The sequence below is a fragment of the Crotalus tigris genome, unplaced genomic scaffold (genome assembly GCF_016545835.1).
Source record: "Crotalus tigris isolate CLP2741 ecotype Arizona unplaced genomic scaffold, ASM1654583v1 scf7180000018944.1027768, whole genome shotgun sequence".
Taxonomy (NCBI): Eukaryota; Metazoa; Chordata; class Lepidosauria; order Squamata; family Viperidae; genus Crotalus; species Crotalus tigris.
In genome coordinates, this window is record NW_024097288.1 from 394,402 (window position 1) to 421,003 (window position 26,602).

The 26,602-nt window shown below is 34.5% G+C and overlaps 1 protein-coding gene and 1 long non-coding RNA gene across 2 annotated transcripts in view; one reads left to right on the top strand and one right to left on the bottom strand.

Moving 5' to 3' along the window:
* Positions 1-10,662, top strand: part of ADAMTS5 (ADAM metallopeptidase with thrombospondin type 1 motif 5) — a 48,675-nt gene extending 38,013 nt beyond the window's left edge. Inside the window, exons 4-8 of the mRNA XM_039357760.1 lie at positions 1,454-1,737; positions 2,430-2,613; positions 3,170-3,345; positions 4,069-4,244; positions 5,342-10,662. Coding sequence (XP_039213694.1) covers positions 1,454-1,737; positions 2,430-2,613; positions 3,170-3,345; positions 4,069-4,244; positions 5,342-5,912 — 1,391 coding nt within the window. The 3' untranslated portion in view covers positions 5,913-10,662. The remainder of the gene's footprint in view (positions 1-1,453; positions 1,738-2,429; positions 2,614-3,169; positions 3,346-4,068; positions 4,245-5,341) is intronic.
* A 4,942-nt stretch (positions 10,663-15,604) lies between these two features.
* Positions 15,605-26,443, bottom strand: LOC120314546. Its single transcript, XR_005558480.1, has 3 exons — positions 26,317-26,443; positions 26,091-26,141; positions 15,605-15,830 (listed from the first exon to the last, which is right to left on the bottom strand). It is a non-coding gene; the product is annotated as an uncharacterized LOC120314546 (long non-coding RNA).
* Positions 26,444-26,602: the final 159 nt, after the last annotated feature.

Here is a 26,602-nt window from a genome sequence, read left to right on the forward strand (position 1 = left end):
CAGGGGCGTGGCCAAAGAAAAGGGGGGGAAATGGCAGACAGCCTTGTTTGGCGACCCCCGTGAAATGGTTGTTCAACCCCAAATGGGGTCCCGACCCACAGGTTGAGAACCACTGTTCTAAAGCATCAGACTTGCGATTTATTATTTAAATGTTTTCATCCTTTCAAATGGAAGGAAGACATATTGTGGTAAATTATTTTAACTGAAGATATATAAAGATGCATTAAATCCCAATCAGCCACATACAGTAAGAATGTTGCAACCTATTTTCTCTTACAAGGGCTATAAGCAAAGCAGACAGTCTTTCAGATTAGTCAAATACCTCTGTACTGATATAAATGAAAATTATAGGTGAGGGGCAGGAATAATTCCCTCTATTCATGATTTTCAGGCTGTAAATCCTGTGCATATTTGGTCCTAGTAGTTTTGTGCATAAGAAGAAAAACAGAAAACTATGTTTGGGGAACCATGAATAACAAAACAACAATAGCTAGTTACAAAAATTAAGGTCTATCTCTCCAATAATCAAACAAAGCCAGCCCGCTATTGTGTAACCATGTCCAAACCTTCACAAAAAGAATGAGAAGAGTTAAAAAGAAAAGATGTATTTGAACCCCAAACAGCAGTATTCCCTACTGTATTCCATACTGTTTATTACCTAGAGCAGAATTCCCAAGACACATCTACAAGCTATTTTCAAAAAAGTATCTGTTAAGTCAAAGTCTGTCCACAGAAATAATAACTTTTCCCATTTATTAAAAATGTGTATGTTTGCTGTTGAGTTTTGTGGCTCATCTTGCTTTTCAGCGTGCTTAATGAATTCCTGCCATCAATATTGTTTTTCAATATTGTTTGGTTTTTGAGTAGAAGATTCTCACCTGCTTCTTCTATTCTTAAATGATTTTGTTGGCTACAGTTCTAAGCCATGCTTATTCTGGCTTTCCTTTAAAAGCTTTACCTTTACAGAAGTGGTACTGACTCAACATTCTCAAATGGCAATTTGTTTTTTTTTAAAAAAATATTTATAAATTCAACTGATTAATATGGAAGACCCCACTCACAAAGTCATTGTGGGTAAATGGAAGCAAGCACACATGAAAAGTAAAGTTCCATGTCCTATTTTGTAACTCACACTATCAATTGTGAATTGAAATGCAATTCAAACCAATGGTGTCAATCTTCGTGTAATGTATAGCTCAGGCTTCTTGTGAAACTATGCTAAAATAAATTAATCATGACTGGCAATCAATGAGATTAGCTATATTAGAAAGGAAGACGTTTTACAATATATGGACACAAATAGGATGTAGTGATAAATTGCCAGATTTGCACGAATATGGTTAGTAAATAAGAGTTGAAAGGAAATTTTGGTAATTTTATCATGTTGGAAAGCTCAGAGGTATGGTAAGTATTTTTGAAAGGAAACAAATTATAAATGAGGTTGTTGTTTCAGGTAACTGTTTACTGGATCAACCACGAAAACATATCTTAGGTCCTGAGGAACTTCCAGGACAAACATATGATGCCATTCGCCAATGCAAACTGGCATTTGGACCTGAATACACAGTGTGTCCTGGAATGGATGTGTGCTCTCGTCTGTGGTGTGCAGTTGTTCGCCAAGGTCAAATGGTGTGTTTGACCAAGAAGCTTCCTGCTGTGGAAGGGACACCATGTGGAAAAGGAAGGATCTGCCTTCAAGGGAAATGTGTTGATAAGACAAAGAAAAAATATTATTCGGTATGTTTGCTATTTTAATTATTAAACTAGGTGAAGTTAAGTTTTAATCACATTGGGCGTATTTAATTTAATCACATTTAATTGATGTTTCAAATGGAATGACCTCTTGGAAGAGTGAATGTCAATCAAGGATCCCCAAATTCCTTTATAGGAGTGCATTTGATACTGGAGCTCTCTCTTGCTCACTTTATTGAAAATTTTATCTTATCAACCATACATGTCTGGTGCATATGGTGCAGCATTCTAAATACCTGATTAGGGCTTCCATCTTTAGTGTAACAAATTTACTGAAAAGATGAAGAATTTCCTAATAGACTAACACGATTGTCCATTAAATGATTAACTGAACATTTTTCATGCATTAATTTATTATCGTTTCTCCCAATTTCTGCACATCTGGAGAGTATTATGTAATGGGACAGCCTGAGACATTGTTAAGATCAATGACTGACCAGGATCACATACTTTTATTTTAAAGACTACATTGTTCTTTTTTAAAAATAATAACAATAATAATGTTTAGTTTATTCAAGGAAAATTAAAATACAAAACACCCCCCCCCCAAAAATAATAAAAAACAACTAAGTGGTTAGAATTATAAACTAGGAACCTAAGTATAGATGACTGATACTTGACTTTTTTCCAGCTACCATCAATTGCCATTTTATAGTATGTTGAAATTTATGTTTTAGGCTTCAAACCATGGCAACTGGGGATCCTGGGGACCATGGGGACATTGCTCTCGTTCATGTGGTGGAGGTGTCCAGTTTGCCTATAGGCACTGCAATAATCCAGCACCTAGAAACAATGGTCGATATTGTACAGGAAAACGAGCTATCTATCGGTCCTGTAACATCATGCCCTGTCCTGCTAATGGTAAGATTTCTATAAACCAAAAATAACAGCACATGCAATATAAAGGCTATGTTAGATTATAGCAAAAGACTTGGGTAAAAGGAAGGCCTGAATCTACTGGTTCATTTTTGCATATCTGAATTCCAAATGTTTAACAATAATAATGAAATAGTTCCTCTTCCAATCTTACTATATGACTAAAAGAAAAATAAAATAAATGAAATTAAGATGTCATATGGAATTCTTGGGAAGGAAGGGCTGTGAATTAAGATCAGATGGCCACCCATCTTATGTCATACTCAATATGTGGCTTACCTGTTGCAGATGCTCACATTACTACAATCAATGGCACACAAATCATTATAAAAGGATCCTGTGGAACTTCACTAGTGAGAGGCATGGTAGACAAATGGTTTTTGATTAAGTAAGAGTCTTTGGTTTTTAACTGCCTTGTCCTGAAATAGAATCTGACTTTTCCAGTACTAAGGTGTTAGAAATAACAGACACTTGATGTGTACATTAACTTTTGAGACACTATCCCCATAGGTCTGAATAATAATGAGTTGTTCTTCTTCAGCTAAAGCTTTCCGCCAAGAACAATGTGAAGCAAGAAATGGTTACCAATCAGATGCAAAAGGTGTCAAAACTTTTGTAGAATGGGTCCCAAAATATGCAGGAGTGCTCCCAGGAGATGTTTGCAAGCTTACCTGCCGAGCTAAAGGAACCGGCTACTATGTAGTTTTCTCACAAAAGGTAAAATAGCTACTCTGCATGATTGTAAAATATTTACATTTCTGAAGTTTTATGCAAAGATTGTTCACGAGTAAGATCAGTCTGAGGAGACAACTGTTCTTTTAGAGCTCAGCATGTAGTCTTTCTTTAAACAGTTGGAGAAACCTAGTCTAATGCTATATTATTATTAGATGTAAACTAATATTAGGTGTATTAACAAAGTCCTATTTTATCTATAACAGGGGTGTCAAATTCAATTTCACTGAGGGCCACATCAGCATTGCGGTTGCCCTGGGTGGGCCAGGTGGGTGTGGTCAGAGTGGGTGCAGCCTAGTGGGTGGGCATGGATGGAGTGGATGTGGCCTGTGTGGGCATGCCCAGTTCCATATCATTCACGTCAAGGGGGCCTGGGCAGGAGTGGGACAGATCTAAGGGTCTCTGGCAGAAGGGGGTGGGACCAGGGCAAGTGCCAAAGCATGGTCTACCGGGGCAAGTGAAACATGGCCACCACAAAATTGTACATTGGCTCCCGGCTGGCCTGGGCCAGGACCAAGGTAGCAGGGGCCGTTCCCTCTCTGTTTCCAGGATGGCTTCGCGGGCCACATGAAATCACTTCGCAGGCCACATCTGGCCCCCGGGCCTTGTGTTTGACATGTCTGATCTATAATGTTTATATTTGTGTGGCTGTGTGCAACTAAAAATGAAAAAAAATTTCAATTTAAACATACTTATGTTATTGAACAGGTGACTGATGGAACAGAATGTAGGCCATATAGCAATTCAGTATGTGTCCGTGGAAAATGTGTACGAACTGGATGTGACGGCATTATTGGTTCAAAGCTACAGTACGATAAGTGTGGGATCTGTGGTGGAGATAATTCCAGTTGCACAAAAATTATAGGGCACTTTAATAAAAAGAGGTAAGTAGGCAATGGCATTTATGCAGAATTCAGAAAAAATGTATTATACATAACATATGGTCAAGAATATTGAATCTTATATTACAATATTCCATTGTCTGATTGAAGAGACAGAAATCAAGATTTTAGTCACATTCATCCCTATGCTAAAAAAAGGTAAATTGGTAGCTGTCCCATCTGATAAACTGCATGGACTATGTTAATTACAAAATACATTATTTTATCAATCCAGAATCATTCCATATTTGGTTTTAGTGAATTTTAGTGACAATTTCTATGCTAGGCATACTTTTATCAGTTTTTTTTTCCTAAAAAGCCCATATATGATAGTTTTTCCTAGTAGAGAACTGATTTATCCCTTAAATCATCCTGGTTGTATTTCTTCTGGATTTATTCAGCTCTACCATTTTTTTATTTTTAGACTTTTGGGATATGGTGACCAAACTATCCCAATTGCAGTCCCACCATAAACTTATATCAGGCAATGACTATATCGACAGCTTTAATTTTTTTAATCATTTCCTAATGATTCTTAGCATGATATTCATGCAAAAGTATCCATTGATGTATTAAGTAAGGCATTTTTTATTCCACTTCCATTTATTAATAGTGAACTAGGTTCATCCATGTAATTATCCTTTTCAAGACTTTGCAGTACAGTATCTTTTTTGAATTTATTATTCAGGCCAACAAATTTGGCTATCTGCCTACTACATGTCACTCAGCCAATTATAAACAAAATTGAAAAAGAGTGACCTCAGACCCAAAACCTGATGTTGTTCCATTTTATATGTTTCTCCAATGTGATAACTATCCATTTATTTCTTCTTTCTGTTCTATAGCCAATTACTAATCCCAGGGACCTTTGACCTCTTGATCTCATGGCTGCTTGATCTGCATGGGTGCTTTAAGTGGGGAGTTTTGTAAAAGGTTTTTGAAAGTCCAAGAATACTATACCTATTAAAGCAGCTTTCTGATAGTAAAGGCTATATTTAAATCTTTGGAAGGAGTCTTGAGAGTGAAGCCTTTTGCATTTTGGGGAACAAATGCTAGGTCTTTGTTTTGCTTGACTAACTTATTTTTTCCCTTTGTTTCAGTAAGGGTTATACAGATATTGTTAAAATACCAGAAGGAGCCACACACATCAAAATAAGGCAGTTCAAAACGAAAGACCAAAATAGATTCACTGCTTACTTGGCTTTGAAAAAGAAAAATGGTGAATATCTTGTCAATGGAAAATACATGATCTCAACTTCAGAAACCATCATTGACCTCAATGGAACAGTTATGAACTACAGTGGCTGGAGTCACAAAGATGATTTCTTGCATGCCATGGGACATACAGGCACCAAGGAGATCTTGATAGTACAGATTCTTGCAACAGATCCAACTACACCAGTGGATGTCCGCTATAGTTTCTATGTGCCAAAAAAGCAAACCCAAATGACAAATTTTGTCACTAATAACAACAGTAGTAACAAAATTAGCCCGTCACTTGCTCAACCCCAGTGGATAACTGGACCGTGGCTTTCTTGTTCTCGAACATGTGATACAGGGTGGCATACAAGAACTGTCCAGTGTAAAGATGGGAATGGAAAATTAGCTAAAGGCTGTCTTCTGTCTCAAAGACCTTCAGCATTCAAACAATGTTTATTTAAAAAATGTTAGCCTGTGGTTGCAGACTTCTTCAAAAGGAGTCTTCTTGAATTTTATTTGGCATATTGACATAAGATCTACCCAGAGACAAAAGGAAGACAATGCATCAATATTCTCTCATATTCTTGGCAATTGTTCTTGGCAGGACAAGCCTATTTGGACCAAAAGGAGATATGAGCTGAGGTGATCTTAGTATATCAAAAGCACTAAGTGTTAGCTGTTACGAGCCCTTTGTATCTGCAAATAAGAGGATAAACCAGTGGAGAAGTTATAATGGGATATCCAGTTACAGAATCATCTCTCTTTTCTCACCTACCTCTAACATAGGTGTCTTTAGACAACTTGTCAAAATTACCCATGATTCTACAATAGCTTCTTTTATACTATTTGTAAATATCTTTGCTTTGATATGTCACTTTATAACACTTGATTTTCTTACAACGAACAGCAGCCTTTATGTTTAACACAAGGGACTGACCAAAGTACTAGTAGGTCTGCAGCCACTGTTGACTCATATGCCTTTTTTAAAAAAGTGGCTGTCAGTATTTTACTGGAAAATTAAGAGGCTGCTGCTTCGAAGGAAAAAAAAGTAATATCCTTCTGACAACAGGAAATGCATTTCTATTCTAAGAATTTCCTGACAATAGAATTTATTCTATATTAATGCCTTTTGAATGAGGAATTTTTATAGGCACAGTTTGCAGCAGTAGAAAAGAAAAAAAGCTGCCAGTTTGCTGCTTTAAAATTTGAAAAAGAAATGTATTTTATTTTATCCTTTTAGAACAAGGGTCCCCAACTGCCAGGCTGTAGAAATTCGCCTATCACTCCCTCTCTCCCTCCCCCCCCCCCAGTCTGCAAAGCCGGAAAGGTTGGAGTCCTCTGATTTAGAATATTGTATTTCAAAAATTATAAAACTAATGAAAGATGTACCACAAATAGAGATAGACGAAATCCATTACATGGGAACAGCACACATAATGGGGAACTCCCCCCCCCCATCAACTGCCATATGTGTCTAAAGGTAACAGACAGGAGAGGATAGGACTAAATCCAGACATGGATGAAGCTGGAGTCTGAAGTTCTTGGGGAATTAGTTTTCTGCTGTCTCCCTTTCTGCTACTCCCTTTTCATCTCTATTTCTATTACCTCTTTCTGTTTCTGCCACTTCTTTCCCTCTTCAGTTCCCTCTCTTTTTCCATCTCGCAGTTGCTATGGGAGAGGCAGATGACGCTTGTTAGAGATCTGTACTAACTGTTGACACAAAGATTTTGAAAACAGTCTGAAATTACATGTGGGTTACTCATCCCCAATATATGGAAAGGGGAAATTTTGGTGAGACACTGGGTCATGCCATAAGTGTCTTCCAGCTCAGATTTATGAAATCTGCTCACCTCTGTTTTCCCTATTAGTTTTGAAGTGGTTTCTGCTGGAAATCTAATAGTGTGCCATGAATTTGGCCTGTAGGGAAGAACTTTACAGTGGTTAAAACAAAAACATAGGTTTTTTTTTTTCATGTAGCAATTTTTGTATACTTTTGATATTTGACTGAATGTTACCAAGCACCCCAATCCAGAGATTTACACATGCTCAGGTTGGGTACATATCTTATGTGCACAAACTGCACCATAATTTCAAGGAGGATACATAACCTTTGGCACATGTATATCAATTCCTCCAGTGAAATGAATGGGATGTTCATTCAGGAACACTTCAAAACTTAACCTATAATGCATAAATGGGGGGAATCCATGAAATATTTTTGTTGTTTTCAGATCATAGATGTATTTATTTTTTAAGTCATTAGATATTTTTTAGATTAAGGCTTTAGTTTCTACTTACTTTGGGGAATAAGCCTTATTGAAGTTAGAAGTAATTGAATTACTTATAGACAAAAGTTTTAACTGTAAAACTGAAATCGTAAATGTACTTATTAGAGAGTAATAAACAAAATGAGAATTTTCAGATTGAGTATCTATAACATTGCACTGGAAAGATCAAAAGAAAATAAAGCCATATTTAGTTTTGGGAGCTGTAGCATACTCTCATAAGATTATTTTCAGAGAGAAAACTCTATTTTTTACCAAACTATAGGGAAATGAATTTCCAGTTTATAAAATTAATATAAATACCTCAAATGAATCAAGAGAAATTAATTGACATTTAATATATAGTATTTGGCTGAAATATTAAAATATAGAAAACAGAGACTGTATCTTTGTTACCAGTGCCTTCCATTATATTTTGAGTACAGACAAATCAAGCTGCTTTAATTTCCAATGGAATTTCATTATAAATTTCATTGGCGCCACAAATATATATTAAATATTGAATTTTTATGAACATTACCATCTAAAACCTTTGCACTTAAATACTTGCTTCTATCACCAGCGTTTAATATTGCTGTGGATGGAATGCATCATTTTAAGCATTAATTTTCTGAGACAATGATTTTTAGGGGAAATCTGACTATTTGTTTAATCTATCTAGTTATAAAAAGCCCTGTTTACATGAGTGAAGCTTTGAGATTTCCTGATGCAGCACAGACATTTTAGATTAGTAATGGAATTATCACAGTTTACAAAGAAATAAACTGACTGGATTAGAGGCAATTATCCATGATGTAAAACAGTTGCAGTTTTACATCTTCAGGCCATCAGTGATACAAGATCACAAATGTAAATACAATTTCTTAGTGCACCATAGGAACAACCTAAACATGTCTGGTTTCTAGAAAAGGTCTTTAATTGTAAAGAAATAAAGAAATGTCACTAGGAATGCACATATAAAGGCAAGTATTTCAGAATATTCCTATCAAAAGCAATGCAATGTACATGAACATTATGATTTGTACACTTAGATGAGTAACTGCATATATAATGGCATAGGTGTCTGAATCACAGATCCACAAAGGCACAACATTTCATAGAGCAATCTTCTCTGGATTGTGCTATAAAATAATAGTTGTATCTGTTTTGGCTTATTAAACCATAACATAAGACAAATAATGCAGGTTTGCAAGTGAAAATGCACTTTTGTGTTGAGAAAATATGCAGTCTTTTCTTTAACTTTCTCAGAATTCAGTCAATTTCTATTATTATTATGTAATAGAGAAAAGATAGTACAAAGTAAAAACAAAAACAAAGGTCTCAATTCAGCTCAATTTTTCAAAATTTATTCTTTTAATAATTAAGAATAAATTTTATTTCATGCTATGTTCAGATTCTATTCTTAATTCAGCATTTCCTGAAATTCCTTGTCACTAAATTTTGGCATTATATAAACACATGCACAAGCACACAAAAGCACACACACACACACACTGTATATACATACATGTATACACACATACCTACATGGAGTTGTAACAGTGAAGTGATTTTTCTCCTGTGCTTGAGGTTTTCACTTAACAACAATCATCACATTGTCAGGCAGGAAAGAGTAATCAATAGAAGAATCTTTGAAGTTCATAGGATGCACCTATATAGTAGCCTAAGTTACATAGCATGTGTAAGTCAGATAGATAGTTTTAAATAAAAGCATGAGAAAAATTGGGTTTCAGTTCTTTACTATATCATGATTAGATTGTATTAACGTGAGAGTGGTTGTAAATTTTGGCAAGCAAAAAGAAAGTTGAAAAATTAAACTGATGTGTATATTTCAGCTTTTTCCCATGGACCTGCACTTTCCTATACTTCTGTTTTTGTTATATCTTCACTTCCTCCACACTACTTCGCCTGTTTGTAAATGTGAAGCTGGTGCAATTTGTATTATCTTATAGTTCCAGACTAATTTGGAAGCAGGCTCCTTCCAAGGACTCTGATCTAGTTACTACTCGATTATTCTCAGTTTTTCTGAAAAAAAAACTGAGCTAAATTAGATCAAACTGATTGCTAAAATCTCAGTTTACTATCAGATTTTGATCATTGGTAAGACCCCTTTCTGAGTTCCTCAACAATCATTTAAGCCATAAATTAAAGTATGTATTTACAGTATCTAAATGTAAGTGCTAAAGCCCAAATCATGGGTTCATGGAACATAAGGGAAACAATGACATGTAGGCTGTGAACAAAACCTACTCATATTAGTTGAATATGTAGCAACTTTCCCTTTAAGTAGTTGTTGTGATAGAAAGGAAATCAATGAAAGAATGCTGGCAACTGATTAAACAGACGTACAAATGAAAACATACAAAAAGAAAAAAAGCAACATAGCACTGAAAAAAAAAATAATTTATTGTGCTTTTTTACAAATTGGTATGTGAATGGATGTAATGAATTTATTTATATTATTTAACATGAAATGCCAATTGTAAAAATTCTTCTATATTTAAATTGTTTTTTGATCATTATTTTGTCTATTTTTTCCTCTTCTTTTTTATTTATGTCTTATATTTGAATGGAAAGTGCTATATGAATTTACCACACACAGCACTAATTGCTTTTATATTGTTTTTTTAATTGTTTAAATAGAATGGGTGTAAATGAATGTGGTGCATGCAAGTGTGGGTATGTTAAGCAGTATGAATAAAGATATTTGGGTGTATGGAAGTGTGGCTGTATCACATATTTAAACATACTGAATGCATCCACATAGGCACCAGATTATCACATTTTTCAATGACTTTTACTTCCTTAAGCTCCAGTCTGGAAACACAGTTTTTAAAGGTTTACCTTGTAGAGTTGGGTGGAATAGGAAAAAAAAGATTTAAAACTTGGAAAAGCCTACTTACGTCACCTGTGCATTCTAAACAATTGTATATGTGAAGAAGTTATCAGATGGTTCATTTAGATCAGAGGTAGGCAACCTCGGCTCTTTTATGACTCATGGACATGAAGTCCATGAGTCATAAAAGAGTCGAGGTTGCCTACCCCTGATTTAGATAAAGGCCTAAAACGTCTCTTTTCCCCCAAGAAATGTTGAAAATGAAAGGTTTCAGCTTTATTCAGCATTGCTTTGTAATCTGAGAATTCTTAATACTAATGATTTCCCAGATAAATGTGTATACATATACAATGCAATACCACATTGGCAGTTATATTAATAACTACATAAAATTGATTTTCTGCATATCAAGAAGCAAAGTTTGGCTAGGTATTATGAGAGCTGGGTCACAGTTGGAAAAAAGGAAGTCTCAAGATCAAGAAGGCAAAATAGTTTTCTTAAAAAAAGGTTCTAAAAAAAATATCTGCTAGATATATATGTATGTCATTAAGGCAGTGTCACTCTTTACATTCGGGATTAAAAAGGTAATCCAAAATGTATACAAATGCAAGCAATTTACCAGTTTGCAATTCCCTGTTCATTTTTTTATATTTGTACAATAATCTCTTCTTTTAGTTCCACGGTAGTTCTCTATAGAAAATGTGGTCTATACAGTTAATTTTAAAATCAATACATATGCAAGCAAAAAACAAACTGTTTATGATCCAAAGTGATTTATAAGGGTACAACAGCTGCTCCCTAGTGAATGTTATTTTTTAAAAAAAATATTTAAAAAGTAATAAATTGCCAAAATATCATGAAATCTTGCTTGTTTGGCATCACTAATATAGAAGTAAAAGAAAATGTGTAAATACTACAGTCCCTATGCCAACTGCATTACAATATTATGTACCTTATAAGGGTGTTGACTGAAGTCAGCAAGACATTACTAATATAAATCCAAAATTTTTGAAGAGTGATAAATAATTTGAATTTGTAATTTGAAATATTTTAACTCAGACTTGACACTACCATTCTTTCCACAACCATCTTTGTTTATCTATGAAGAGATCATGGTCCTATACACATAGTTACTACATATTACTGATGGCTATCTTCATAAGACATAGAAATGCCACTGCTGCTGTACTAATGTATATCCTGTGAAACAACTGAAACAACTGAATCATTAGAAGCAAACTATGTTTCAAAACAAAACAGGGTGGATAATAATCAATTTAAAAAAAAAAATCAGATTTTTTTTATTTAAATCAGATTTTTTGATTTAAATCATTTTTTTTATTTTTATCAAATTTATTTTAATAAAATACTTTTGGAGTAAAAATCTATCTAAAGATAGTTTTCTGTTTAAGATACATTAGTAATTTAGTTTATTCAGCATGAAATAGAGCTTAGTTATGTAGCATGAGGCTGCATATTCTGCAATATTTACATTTTTGGTAAACTCATTCAGTGAATCCAATCTTTGCAAGCTGAGTGCAGTACTGCAGGCCACTTTAGCTGACTGTGTTCAGCAGGTCAGCGGTTCAAATCTCACCGGCTCAAGGTTGACTCACCCTTCCATCCTTCCGGGGTAGGTAAAATGAGGACCCAGATTGTTGGGGGCAATGTAAATATATATATATATATATACATTGCTTACTGGTGTACACCGCTTAGAGAGTGCTTGCACTTAAAGCGGTATATAAGTCTCATAAATAAATAAATAAATAAATGCAGTGCATTATGCATTCACACAATTTCACAATAACCATGAGATAAATCATAAAACAAAGTTCAGGAATATTTCTTTATCCCATTGTTTTGCAAATCTATGTACACTACAAAATGTATGATTGAAGAGAAATGCATCTGTACTAGATTCTAAGTGTGAGGAGGAAGGGCAAGCAGTAAAAATGAAAGTGAAACCTTCTAAGCAGCTTATAAACCTTGGGATCTTTCTGCACATAGCTTGAAGTGCTTTATTCCTCCCTTGAGGAGCAAAATGGCAGCTGGCTGTAAAAGAGACCCAGTTTGGGAATATTGTAATGAAGTTTCTCTACCTATGGGTAAAGCAGGTATGCATGCAAAATGCAAGCAATGCAACAAAGAGATGCAAGGCCTGGTGGCCCAAATGAAACATCATGAGAAGGGCTGTGATGAAAGGACCATATCTGAAGAGGCAGGACCTTCAGGTTGGTAAACTGTTTTTATTTTACCATATTTTGTAGTCTGCCATGAGGTATTGTTATGCTAAAGCAATAATATATATCTGCTATTGTTACTGCATGGCACTGCATTTTTATGCAGTTGCCAAAAAAAGAAATAATGACTTGAAATATGCAAATATTCAACTCAATATTCAAATATTTGTGTGTGATTACAATGAGAAATTCACAATAGGCATACATGGTTTAAATAATAAAATAATAGCACTGACTTTTTTTGTTTAGGTTAAACCATCATCAACATAAAAGGTTCTGGAAACTATCCACTTTCTAAATTGCCATCCTCTTGTTCTACAGTTTCAGAGTTATCTCTCCAGGATAGTGCATCAGTCACATCATTTACACATATCCACAATATATCACCTAAAAGAAAGAAACCATCTGGAACCACCACCATAAATAAGTTTGTGATAAAAAGCAACAGATTAGAAAATGAGTTAATTGATGAAAAAATTGCTCAGTTTGTTTATGCAACAAACTCTTTTTTCCTTCTGCTTGAAAACCCACACTTTGTTAATATGATTCAGTCACTGAGACTAGGATACAGTCCACAAAATAGATTAGATGTTGCAGGGAAACTGCTGGATAAAGTATATGATGAAGAAATTATGCAATGTGCAATAAGTCTAGAAGGTAACATTGTTAACCTAAGTCTTGATGGCATTCAATATCCATTTATTCAGTCTATATCCTGTTTTTGCTTTTTACAATTTTAATTCCCTATCCATGTTCAAAATATCCCAATCATTTATAATTTCAAAACAAGTTATATTTGGGTAATCAAAAGTTTCCCCTATTCAAAATTCTTAACATATTCTTCTTTCCCTTTTTATACCAAGATATGATATTCTAATTACAAATCCTATCTATCTAATTATAATAATACTTCTATTTCTAACAGTCTATTCTTAACCATATTCAAACATCTAATTGATAATGTAACATCCCCTCTAACAGGTCAACGCTTCTGTTTCTTTCAGTCTTACTCTTGCTTTCTTCCTTTGCCAACTAACTTTCCAAGTCAGTACATTTGGATCATCAAATAATTCTTCCTTTATTTTTGTATATATTATTTGAATCAAGAGAAGCAATTTAGTTAAGGTATTTTTGAAAGAATTGGCCCATTGATATTCCTTAAACCAGTGGTTCTCAACCTTTTTAATGCCGCGACCCCCAACCGGTCGTAAGTCGAGGACTACTCAACCGGTCGTAAGTCGAGGACTACTCAACTGGTAGGGCACCGTTTGCAGAATGGGACTTTTGGCGGGCTCAGCAGGGCAGAGACAGCCTGGACAATTCCTATTGGCTTTTGAAAGCCAATAGAATTAGACTCTATTCAAGAGAGTCTATTCTATTGGCTTTCAAAAGCCAACAGAATAAAAGGGAGTAGCACAGCTAAGGAAAAGGGGGGGGGAAATGGCGGACTGCGTTGTTTGGCGACCCCCGTGAAATGGTTGTTCGACCCCAAATGGGGTCCCGACCCACAGGTTGAGAACCACTGCCTTAAACAGTCTCCCTCCTCCAATTCCCCACAGTTCTAGTGATGGCTTTCTCTTCCATTCCATCAGCTCTCCTTCCTTATCTTCCAGTACGTTCTCAGATCTTGGTTTGTAAAATGTCTGTTCAATTTCCAGTATTAACTCTAAAAAGCAAAAATAGGATATAGACTGAATAAATGGATATTGAATGCAAATGCAGTTAAGATATGTTTTGGTTAGAAAAGATATTTTAAACTGATATTATTGACATTTCTAGAAAAATATGATAAATATTGATAGGCAATTATATATTTCCTTACAACAATAAGAATTGTATTTGCTTAGTGTGGAAAAATGTCTATTACCACGTGAAGAGAGGAGGTATTGGAGGGTATAATATTGGATTACGTTTGAAGAAGCTTACATGTACCATGAAATTTACTAATGGACTCAGTCATTAATTAGGCACTTGACTGTAAAAATAGAAAATCAATAAAATATTTATAAAAAAGAAAACAGAACTACACACTGACAAGCAGAAATTACAAGATTTAAAAAAGCAAATGAGACAAGCACTGTCTTTAGCTCATTTTCTTGCAAACTTTGTCAATATCCGGTACCAGGATCAAACCTTAAGTGCTGAAGAAGTGGAGTTAGCCATGACATGGATATCCAGCAATCCTCCATCTCTAGTGCCAGCTATAATGAACTTCAGAGCTAAGGGGGAACCATTCAAGAAATATGTTTGCTGATGAGATTTTAAAGAAAGTTTCACCCGTGAACTGGTGGAAGTCACTTAAGCACTTGGATTCAGAAAGTGTTGAAGTAATGATTTCACTTTTAACTGCAGTGGCCTCTTCTGCTGGCATTGAAAGAATATTCTTTTCCTTTTCCTTTCCTTGTTCACTCTAAACTGAGAAATCATCTGGGGCCTGATAAAGCAGGAAAGCTTGTTTTTCTTTTCCAAATCATGAACCAACAAGAGAACGAAGATGAAAATGAGTGAGCTGCAGAAGACCGTGTTTGAAGGGTTTTTTTTAATGTGGACCTAGCTGATATATTCAGTTTCAGTTCTTTTGTTTGTTTTTTCAAAGATACTGTGTTTATGCACTTCAGTTACTAAACATTGATGTTTAAGCAAATACAAGAATATGTAATATATTATTGTTTATTAAATAAAAGCATTTGAGTAGTTCTCCAACTATGTGTGATTAACCTATTAACCTAAAATCGGTTCTGCTGTCGCTGTTTTACTAACCTGACAGCTTATTATTCTAAATAGGAAGCCTTCTTTTCGTTTGCTAATAATAATATTAAAGATTCTAACTACCAGCAAGAATGAGTCCTTACATTTAAAGAGCACCTGCATTTCAGATCCATCATGGCAGCACCTATTAGCGGGCATCCATTCACCTGCTACCCGCCATGTCCCTCACCTTGTTGCGTCACTGCCGCATCACTAGCCTTCCCATTAAAATGAATGGGACTGTCGGTGAGTCAACAGCAGGTCAGAGGAAAAGCCGCTGTGGGACAGAGATGACAGTTACTTTTTAAAAATTATGATTTAAATCGAGTTGATTTAAATCAAGCCTTTTTACTAGTGATTTAAATTGTGATTTAAATTGACTTGATTTAAATCAAATCCACCTTGAAACAAAATTTTCAATTCATGTCATACAAGAAATGCCAACTTTTTTCTACATACAAAGACTTCAAAGGTCCTAATGGTCACCAATTTTAAATCGTATTTTTAGGGGAAAGAGTATGTCAGAGTGAAGCTCTGAACCTTTACCTAAGTCCATATTCCATCAGTCAGAGTGATTGGTTTAAGTCGCAAAATGAAAAAGGCTAAAGTTGGTAACAGCAGAGTAACCTATGGTAATTACTACAAGTTAAATAGCTAGTTTGACTTGCAGAATATCCCACAATTAACTTGACGTGGAAATTGAAGCAAATTTCATTTTAATAAATATAAAGCCAAGCCTGAGAATATTCTGTAGGAGTAGCTACTACAGATATTCTAAAACAGAACTGTATTGACTTAAAGCCAGAAATTAGTGGGATTTTTTTTCCTGAGCAGCACATACCAACTTTTATTATTAAAATTAATAGAAAATTGTGTGGTGTTTATTAAATGGCATTTGTTTTGCAATCTTAAACACTAATGGCTAATAGTTCTCTAAAATAGTGATGACTAATATAGAGAGTGGTATATTGGTACTCAACTATTTTAAAAATCCTCAAATTTGATTTGAAAATTTTGTCCCAGTACTCATCGTTTGTGTAGCACTCAACGCACATGCTAGTACTTGTCGGTGTCAGCTGCCTTGTGACTCACTACACTATTATAGGACAAATTTGTTTGGTACTGATCATTTTTGGTACTCAATGTGCCTTCTGGAACCAGTATTCCCAATGAGTATTGATGTACCACTGTACATGACCTATTTCAGTTTTAACCAAATTTGTGCTGGCAATTCAAATCATAATCTGGGTCATAAATTTGTGTAATTCCCATAAATAATCTATTTTTTATCACTTGGAGATCCCAATACTTGATGGAAGTCACAGCTCAGAAACAAATTGGGACCAAATGTGGAGGGATAGGCTGCCTAAGAAAGAATTCCAAGATAGATCACATTGTGCTAAGGGTGATGAGAGTTGAAGGAGGGAGGAAGAATCTCCCAAAAATCCCCCCCATTGGATTTCTATTTCTGCAATTCTGCAACTGCAATTGGGCAAGTTGCTCAGAAAGTTGATAACGGTTCCATTCTACGCTACCACTTTAGATATTAAACCAAAGCAAACCATATGCAACTCTTTGTGTTTTCTAGTGTATTCACAGATACAACATATAAGGATAGCAGAAATACTGTATATGCATAGAAAGAAGTCTGTTCATTGCCAACAAGACAATTGTCAGCAACACTATTTAAACCAGACCAGAAATCAATTCTACAGGAAAGCTAAAACTACTTTTATTGAGATTGGCTATAACATTAAAATCTTTCAAATCTGATTGTCCTGTACCTCCTCCCACTTCTAATTCACCAGTGAATTAGGGAGGCATCTGCCTAATCTAGTTCCAAATGTTATGTCATTGCTCTGGATTTTTTTAAAAAAATGTTTCCACCCCATTTTGCCTAGATCAGTTGTCCTTTCCGGCTCTGTGGATCAGCAGTAGCAAGGAGGAGGGGTGTGTGTGCAACCTGATCCTACGCATGCGCAAATGGAGCTTTACATGCTCACCCACCGCTTGCGTGGACCGGTTCTAAACAGGCTGCTGACTGGGGAACCCTGGCCTAGATTAGTTTTTGCATATTTCCATCAAGGTCATCTTTCTTATTCTCATAACAATATAGATACTCCTTGTAATCACTTCTTGTAAAGGTGTTTGAAAGAACTGTAGAAAATATGCTCTATGTGCTTTTCCTGTCCAGTTAAATAGGAACACTGAGTATAAAAAGATTACACAAATGGAGGCACTCTTCCATAAAGCTTTGCTTTCAGTCAAGAAAAAACTACAGGCAAAGCAAGACTGAAGCCCTTTGTCGGAAATGTGCTTTACAATGAGTAGCAAGCAGAAGGATACTGGAAAAAGAAAGTTAGGAGGATGTTTTGTGCTTGGTCATTCTTGACTTAAAGCCTCCAGGAGGCAACATCTTAGACAAAATTCAGCTCCAAACATAAAAAGTGCTGGAAGAACTGGAACAAAGAAGGTAAATTTGGCAGGGAATGTTATTCTGTTGCATGATGGCTATTTATCTAAGTGATGCTTGTTTGTTTTTTCTGGATACAAATCATCTTAAATTCCCAGTCATACTCTTTTTGGGTAAATGTGATAGAAATGGAGAAAAGGAAAGGAAGGAGAGAAAAATGTGGTATAGTAATACTGGTGTGTTCCAGAAGCCTTTAGTTTTTAATTATAACTATGTATCTTAATACAGAAAGTTATCAATACTCCGCATCCAACCTTTTTAACAATTTAAATTTATTTTATTTCTGGACATCTTCAAATATAAAATTCACCTTAAATTAACTTTATTGTGTGCATTAGGAAGAATGTATTACAGGTTTGCATTCTAAAATTCCTTCTAGACCAGTCGTGGCGAACCTATGGCACGGGTGCCAGAGGCGGCACTCAGAGCCCTCTCTGTGGGCACGTGCATCGTCGCTCAGTTGTAGGCCTTCAGCTGGGTTTTACAAAACTTTTTCGCTTTAGGCCTCCACCACCGTGTGCAAAAAAAAAAAAAAAGGTTCAATCAATCTATTTCAACTTCTCACAGAAAAAAAAAGATCTTGCAAAGTTGAAATTGATTGATTGAACTTTTTAGTCCCACCCAGTCTGCTGTTACCACCACAGCCACACCCACCCAATGGGCCACACCCACCCGGCACTCAATGATACATAAGTGGGTTTTGGGTTGCAGCTTGGGCACTCGGTCTCTAAAAGGTTTGCCATCACTGTTCTAGACAAAGGGCAACAAACTGAACTTAATTCTTGAAAAAGGTTTTATCCCGAACACTATCAATCATTATGGAGTTCACTTCTAATTTAGACCACTGCTATTCTGTCAGCCAATTCGCATTCTTTTTAGCTCAGTTTCAGATAACACACAGGAAACACTATGTTCTTTATCTGAATCAAAGCATCTCTGACAAATAAGTATGCTGTTTCCACCTGAACACACCAAATGAAGGAGAGCCCACAATTTCTGATATATTTCTACTATCAAGATATACTTATTGTTAAGATTTTTTTGTTTTCTAACACTGAACTAGTATGTTTCTTTTAAATGAAAACCGTTATTTTGTGTTCTGCACTCTCTAACAAAAAATAACCTATTTTTTTCCTGTGTGAGATGTTTCAGCTATCATGTTCCCCATCTTCATTTCTCAAATTCTCCTCAAGAGATACGCATTATAGTCCCCTGATCACCTTTTCGCTGAACCAGTTCCAGTTTCTCTGAATTCTTCTTCAAATGTGGTAGAGAGAAATTAGACACAATATTCAAACTAGGGTCTGACCAAAACAAAATAAAGGGAAATATTTACTTCTTGTGGTTTGGAAACTATTACTGTTGATACAGCCTAAAATTATATTTGCCTCTTTTACAGCCATGTGATGCTATTGACACATATTCAGTTGCAATTAACCAAGTTTTTTTCACATATATTGCTAAGTATCCCTCAACATAAATGTTTTTTTTTGTGTGTGTAATTTCCTAACAGAACTTTGCACTGTTCTTTTAAATTTCGTATTTTTCAAATGTATTTATCTTATAAAATTACATTGAATTTCATTTATATTCTGCTAGGTGTTCTAATTGTGTGTCATCTGCAAATTTTATTTTCTCCATCTCTCCATTCAAGTTATTAATAGAAATTCTAAAGAGTACAGGACCCAGATAGGAACTTGTGGCTCTCAGTATTTCACAGCAATGTAATGTGAAAATACTGATAAACACTATTTAAATACTATTTTCAAGCTAGATGTCTACCATTCAATTACCATGAATTCAACCCACACTTAACTTGTTAACTGGAATATCATTGGATGCTTTATCAAATATTTGACTAAACTTAAAAAAATAAGTTTAGTTTGGCAAGGCTTGTTCTTGACAAATCCAAATCTTTACTACCTGCAGCTGCTAGCCATATTACATATTTTCTTTTCTTTGATTTTGAAGATTTATTTTTAGTATCCTTCCTTGGCTCATCTTGAACATTGATGGTCTTAGTTCTATGCTACCTGCATGTAGCTTTTTTAGTGTTCTGGCACTCTTTCTATATCCTCATTCTTGTTAGAACAATCTAGCTATATTTTTCCCTGATTTTTCCTATATTGGAATTATAAGCAAATATACATTTAGTATCTTTTAAAAAAAACTCTTCCTTCTGAACTTACTAAAGTCAGCTTTTTGAAGCCCAATACACTCATATTTAATTTCCTTTAAATCAATTACACCTTAGACCAAATAGTCTCCCAGATGTAAAGTAGTCATCAAAATAAAACCCTATAATTTAAGGACTGAACCATGCAACATTATTTTAATGTACACTCAGAACAACTGCTTTGAACGATTTTGGGGATCCAATGCAGCTGTCCTTCTATCTTTTATTGATTCAAATTCATCAACAGGGATTCAGATCCTGTAAAACAAAAATAATTCCAACTTGGTGTTCCCCCACCCACTGCTTTGTATCATATTCTTAGCTATACCATTTGTTTGAGGATTAACATTTAAGTAATACCAAAGTTCTCTTTCTCATTTGAAATTTTATTTATAGTTAATACTTTGACTGGGATACTGATTCAATGATTTACTACTAATAAAAGTTTGAAAAAATAATTTTTTTCTAAAACTTATTTTGCTATTTTAATTTGCTATTTATTCAATATATATTCAGTGTTCAATATACTATTCTGATGGGAAATGGCCATAGAGAATGATTTCTTCAATGATGTACCAAGCTTGCTATGCTGTAACAACTATGCTATTGAATAAAAAACAAATTGAATAATTAATTAGAAACTTACATTAAGTAAGAAACTTCAGAAGCATCCTCAAGATCTAGTATAAGTATTCTTCATTTATCTGACTATAATTTGGACCAGCAACTTGGTCTTTAAGGGAAGCAGTCACTAAGTGGAGCTTTCAATGTGCTTAAAACCTCACTTCAAGTTTCCTTTGCTTTACAGACATTTGAAAGTCATAAATGCAGGGATTAGTCACAAAGTTACCTTTTCATCTCCATCATAATTTTGAATGGTCACTAAATGAAGCAGTCCCTAATCAAGGACTACTTTTATTCTCTTTTAAAGTAAGTTGTGAAGGAAGTACTTGCTTTCAGTACTTGCTTTCCTAAATTTTCCTATTGGCTTGAATCAATAATTGCAATTTCTCATTTACTATTCATGATTTGCCATTACAAATCTAGGTAATATTCTACATTAGAGAATCGAATCATTAGATAGTATGAATGGTGGCAAGTAATCTTAGAAAATAGACAGTTAATGGTATTATTACTGTTAATAAATGGCCCACAATGGCAGCAGAATTGTTAAGTAATCAGACTGCAATTTCAAAATGATAGGTGACCTTTGAAATTTTGGAGGTCTAAATTCTATTGCATTCACTCTTCAGCACTTCATGACTTATAGCTCTAAGGACAGTATGGTGAAGGTATTCAGACTATATATCCCTTGTCTATTATTGTGTTTATACTCATCTAAGGATACTTCCTTCTGCCTTTCTTCCAAGAACACTTCATTTTGGCCTCTCTTCTGCTAGGATGTAATTAGCTAGCCCCTAGGTTTACCTTATCCCTAAAATGTCCTGTAAATAAATACCTTCCTGTTTCTATTATAAAATGTGCCTGACTAATCCTTGGTCAGGTTAGATTCCCATTCTTATAAATGTTCTCACAGAGGGATACTACTTCAAACATCCCAACAGAATTAAGTATGATATAAAGAAGTTCCATAAAGCAAAGGCTGAAGCTCCTGATCAGCTAAATAAAGATTAGAGCAGTGGTTCTCAACCTGTGGTCTGTGGACTCCTGGGGGGCCACAATGTCGTCACAGGCTTGAAGAAATGTTATGATTTAAATCTTGAGTTAAGTCTTGGGGGTGTCTGTGGCCACAAAAGGTATTTAAACGGGGTTTTGTGGTGAAGAAAAGGTTGAGAATCATTGGATTAAAGGGGGGGGGAATCAAAAAGCTTTCAGATATAGCTCAAGGAAAATTTCAGCCTGTGGAGAAGCTAAAAAGATGGGAATTCTCCCATTCATAAGTCAAAATGAAAATGCTCCTAAAGTCTCAAGGAATAATCTTTATACTAGAACTAGACAATGAGAGACTCAAAGGTCAAGAGCAAAGAGTCTAGGATGCAGTAAGTGATAGAGCAATTGGGTTATTTCTGGTAGTAGATAACTCCTTTGTTGTGAATTCAAAAATTTTGTTTAAGCCAAAGACATTAGGAAACCCTTTCAGAGATATATAAGATCCAGTTTCCAAAGTGCATGTTTTCAGAAAGCTATGCAACAAGTGTCAGGTAGAAGGGGAGAATCTAAATCTGCATAAAAATCAAATTAAAGATGTTATAAGTAAGCGTGAAAGGCAAAAATATAATAATGTTATGGCTACTTTTATTTTAAACTTGTTATCCATGTGTTATTAAACTGTGGCATGCTCAAAAACTGAAAGTTAAATAAGATATCTTGTAGCTTGCAAGAGTTAAAAAAACGTGCTTGTATTCTAGTGAAATTGATGGTGCTCTCTCATAGATTATATTTTAATAGTTTGTATTGTTTTTAATGTTTTAATTTCTGGTTTTTTTTTTTTTTTTTTTTGCTTTCTAAGCTGCCTGGAATTGTGGAAGTGAAATCATGTGTGAGCCATAACTAATGCATTTGTGTAGGCAAGGCAGTAGAGGAGCATGAGTCTGATAAAACAGCAGTGCAAACTCCAGATGGGACTCACAGCCATAGCAATATCTGTAGATGTTTCATTAACTAATCCAATCTAGACAGTATAATAAAATGATAACATTATTTAGTCTGAATTGTATGAGTCTTTGGACTAGGGTAGAATATTGTCTATTAATTTGAAGCACTATTTACAGATGTTGGTAATTTACTTTTACTTTCTGATTTCATGCAATTTCTATGAATGGAACATATTAATACTTAATTTATGCAGCCAAAAACTATTATCATTCAACAAACAGTATCTTCTCAAGGCAATTCAAATTTGTAAACTCATGCAACATATCAATACAAAGTTGGCAAAATTTTACATTACTGTATTAGTTACAATTCATATGAACGTTTTAAAACATTCATTACAGTGAATGTTTTCTTGAAGTTAGTGAGCCATCTGGTGGTTTACATTGCTAATGTCACTTCTTATTTTTCTATTTTTTTTTAAAAAAATCAATTGCTGACCTTAACATGCTCAGCACAACATGTTTTGAAATAGGTATACAGCTTAAAAAGTGAGAATGCTACAATTTTTTCATTGTCTACAGATTTCTTCATGGTGGTTTGAATTTTATCAACAGAATTAGAAATATGTATACAATTCTAGAACTAGCAAGCACTAATAGCATAGGAAGAAAATAGGGGATTCCAACTGCGTGCAAATTATTTCATAAACTTTCCTGTGTGTTCCAGACATCCCTCAGGAACTCAGAGTTATGGGGTTAATTTATAAAGCCACTTGATATGGAGAAAAATATCCTTATTTCCTCCAAAGCTCTTCATGAGATGGTTTCAAAAGTTTATCTTGCAGCATTACAGCTAAATTAACTAAAAGAAATGTGTACAAATTCTTCCATCTTGGATGTAACTGACTCAATCAGTACCATTCTCAGTCCAAACCACAGTGGGTTGACAGTTTGTAAAATCGGTATCCTTAACTCTTGCTTAGTATAATATTTGAACCCAATTATTACATGTTAAACATGATTTATGGTATAACATTTGTCACTGGAGACACTGAATTACAACTACAAGTATATTTACCTGGAAATTTATGTACTGGAATTCAACAGGGCTTGCTTTGGCGCAGTGACATAACAAGATTATGTGTTCTGTTAGTTGTCTATTATTCCTACCAAAACCGATTGTTTTTAAATCATGACTTAAATCCCACAGATTTCAATGAGGCTTAAGCATAGCTTCATTTGTAACTAGTTTAATTATAAAGAAAGCTCCTTTATCAGCACAATCTCAGTTTATTAGACAGTCCAGCCATAGGCTGGTTATCAAATTATTTAATAATCTATGTTACCTACAAAAATATGCCTCATGTACAAGGTAATTCATAGCATAATTTTTACCTTTAATGCGTATTATAAGTACATTCTGATTTAATTGAATCTTAACTTCATGTTTATATAACATTTAGTATTTTAATACAAAAAATGTATCGAAGTATTTTCATTTATTTTATAAAATGTTTCTTAGATAATATATATATATATATACACACACACACACACACACACATACACAATTTTTTTTCACGAAATACTGATCATAAGTAAAATATCAAGGCTTCCAAAAGAAGCTAAATTCATAGTTGCAAAGTATTAGAAAACTGATGGTTTTTAATACTTAGAGTGCCATCTGGTGGAAAATAATATTTTAATTTCATAATAGTGTTAAGGTAGTCTGTATTTTTTAAACTATCAATATATGGTAGTACTGATGTTAGATAGGATACACATGATCATAAAGTATTTGATAAGTAGATAGTTTGCTGAATTTTCAATAGGGAGATAGATAAATTGAAACAAAGTTATACTAATGCTAGTAATTTTAAGTTGTAAAATTCCCTTTTAAGAAAAATCTTTACACATTTGTTCAATTTGTAGAGTATTTGCTAGAAGCTGGGCACTAAGTTTAAAAAAATTGCTTCACATTAAGTATGCTTATGAAACCAATGAAAACAATCTATATGTTTTAGATTATATCCTATAGAATTCAAGGTACTTACTTTCAAGCAAAAATTACAGGAGTGTGTTTCACCATTTTTCAAAATTGATAAATTAATACAGAAAATATTTGTTCTAATCAAAACTCAAAATTTTATAGGTGGCTTCAGAAAATTATATTTGAAGTAAAAATTATTTTTTTTCTTAGACAATACACATAATTTTTAATCTGTTTGCTAACATTCTATATTAACATTTTTCGAAGGGATAAATCCAGTGTCCTTGTATTCTAAATATTTTGTGTTGATACAAATATCTCTTATGAAATAATTCCAGTTTCTCCCATTAATGCTGCTTGATTCAGTAGATAAAAAAACTTATAATCCTATAGATCTTGTTTAAAATATATTATCCTTGTCCAACAATAAGCAAAAATAACAGATAAACAAAACTTTTATATAACGAAACAAAACTCAGAGAAAGCTTGACAATTGAGATGTTTAGTCAAAGAGTTTATAATATAATGCAGATTTTTGTGTGGAAGGAAAACACTGTAAAAGTGATGGAAAAAGAATTATAATGAAAGAATGAAAGATAAATTACTATTGCATGAAAAAGACTTATTTATAACAAAAATATCCATGCAGGAAATACTAATTATACAACAAAAATGCCTATATATATATATATATATATATATATATATATATATATATATATATATATATTCAACTGTGATGCAAGAATAGCCATGGCCTTTGGATCTAGGGAGCAAAGCCCTACAGGCTGATAGCAACAGTGAAACGTGGTCTTTGTACAAAGGCCAAATTTTAAAAAAAAAACCCACTATGAATATTACTCTCATGTACAGATGACGCAATAGAAAACTTTGGAACTAAAGCATTACTTATTCCAGACGTGTCTGGAGGAAGAGTCTTTACCCTAAGTCTCTAGAAGCCTATCTTAACTGGGATGGGGGTGCAAAACCATGCAATCAAAACAGAAATCCCAAACCTGATGCATACAAAGAATTAAGTGGATTAGCTGTACTGCTAGAGCTCATTTGGAAAACTGTACCTACACAAATGTTTCGGCTTAAGTTACCTAAAAAGAATATATGTTTCCAATTGTATGGGTATGTAACAGTCAATACATACAGGCTATAATAGTGTAGTAGGCACCATGAGAATTATAAAGGAAAATAACCTATAGGTTACTTCCTGCTTACAATTAATCAAGGTCTTTTGAGGGCATGCTATTCCTTTAAATTAGTAAGTTTCTTGGAACCAAATAATAAAAGCTTTATTTTAGGTCCAAAACAGAAAGGTGTAAATATTGTACCTTGGTTCCCCAATGCTTTCTTCTTTGAAACATTTATTATCCAGTGTTTCACTAGATGAGATAAACACAACAGAAAGAAAGTTACTTCATGTGGTGGATACCTATGACTGCACGTTCACCTGTTCTATCACTGATGTATATTGAGCAATTGTGCTACTATTGCCTTAGTTTTAGAAATCTTTCCAGAAACGTACAACGTCCATCAAACGTGTAAAATATCTCGTACCCTTTCATTCGTGCTCGGCTGTCCTAAAAACCTTGGCTCTCAAAAGGGCTTGGAACAGACAGGGTGGTGGAAGGAGAGGAGGATCTGGCACAGAACTTGGGTGGACGGGATTCAAGGAAATCTCCCCCTCCTGGAATAAGAAACAACCGCAGCAGCTCCTACGCGGAAAACTTGAGTTGCAGAGGAGCGTGAGCTGTGCCGAGGGAGAGTAAAGGACTGCCAGGCCGGGTGGTAGGGTGAACGGGTAAAGCCGAGTATTTATCCCCCCCCCCCACCTCAACTTTTA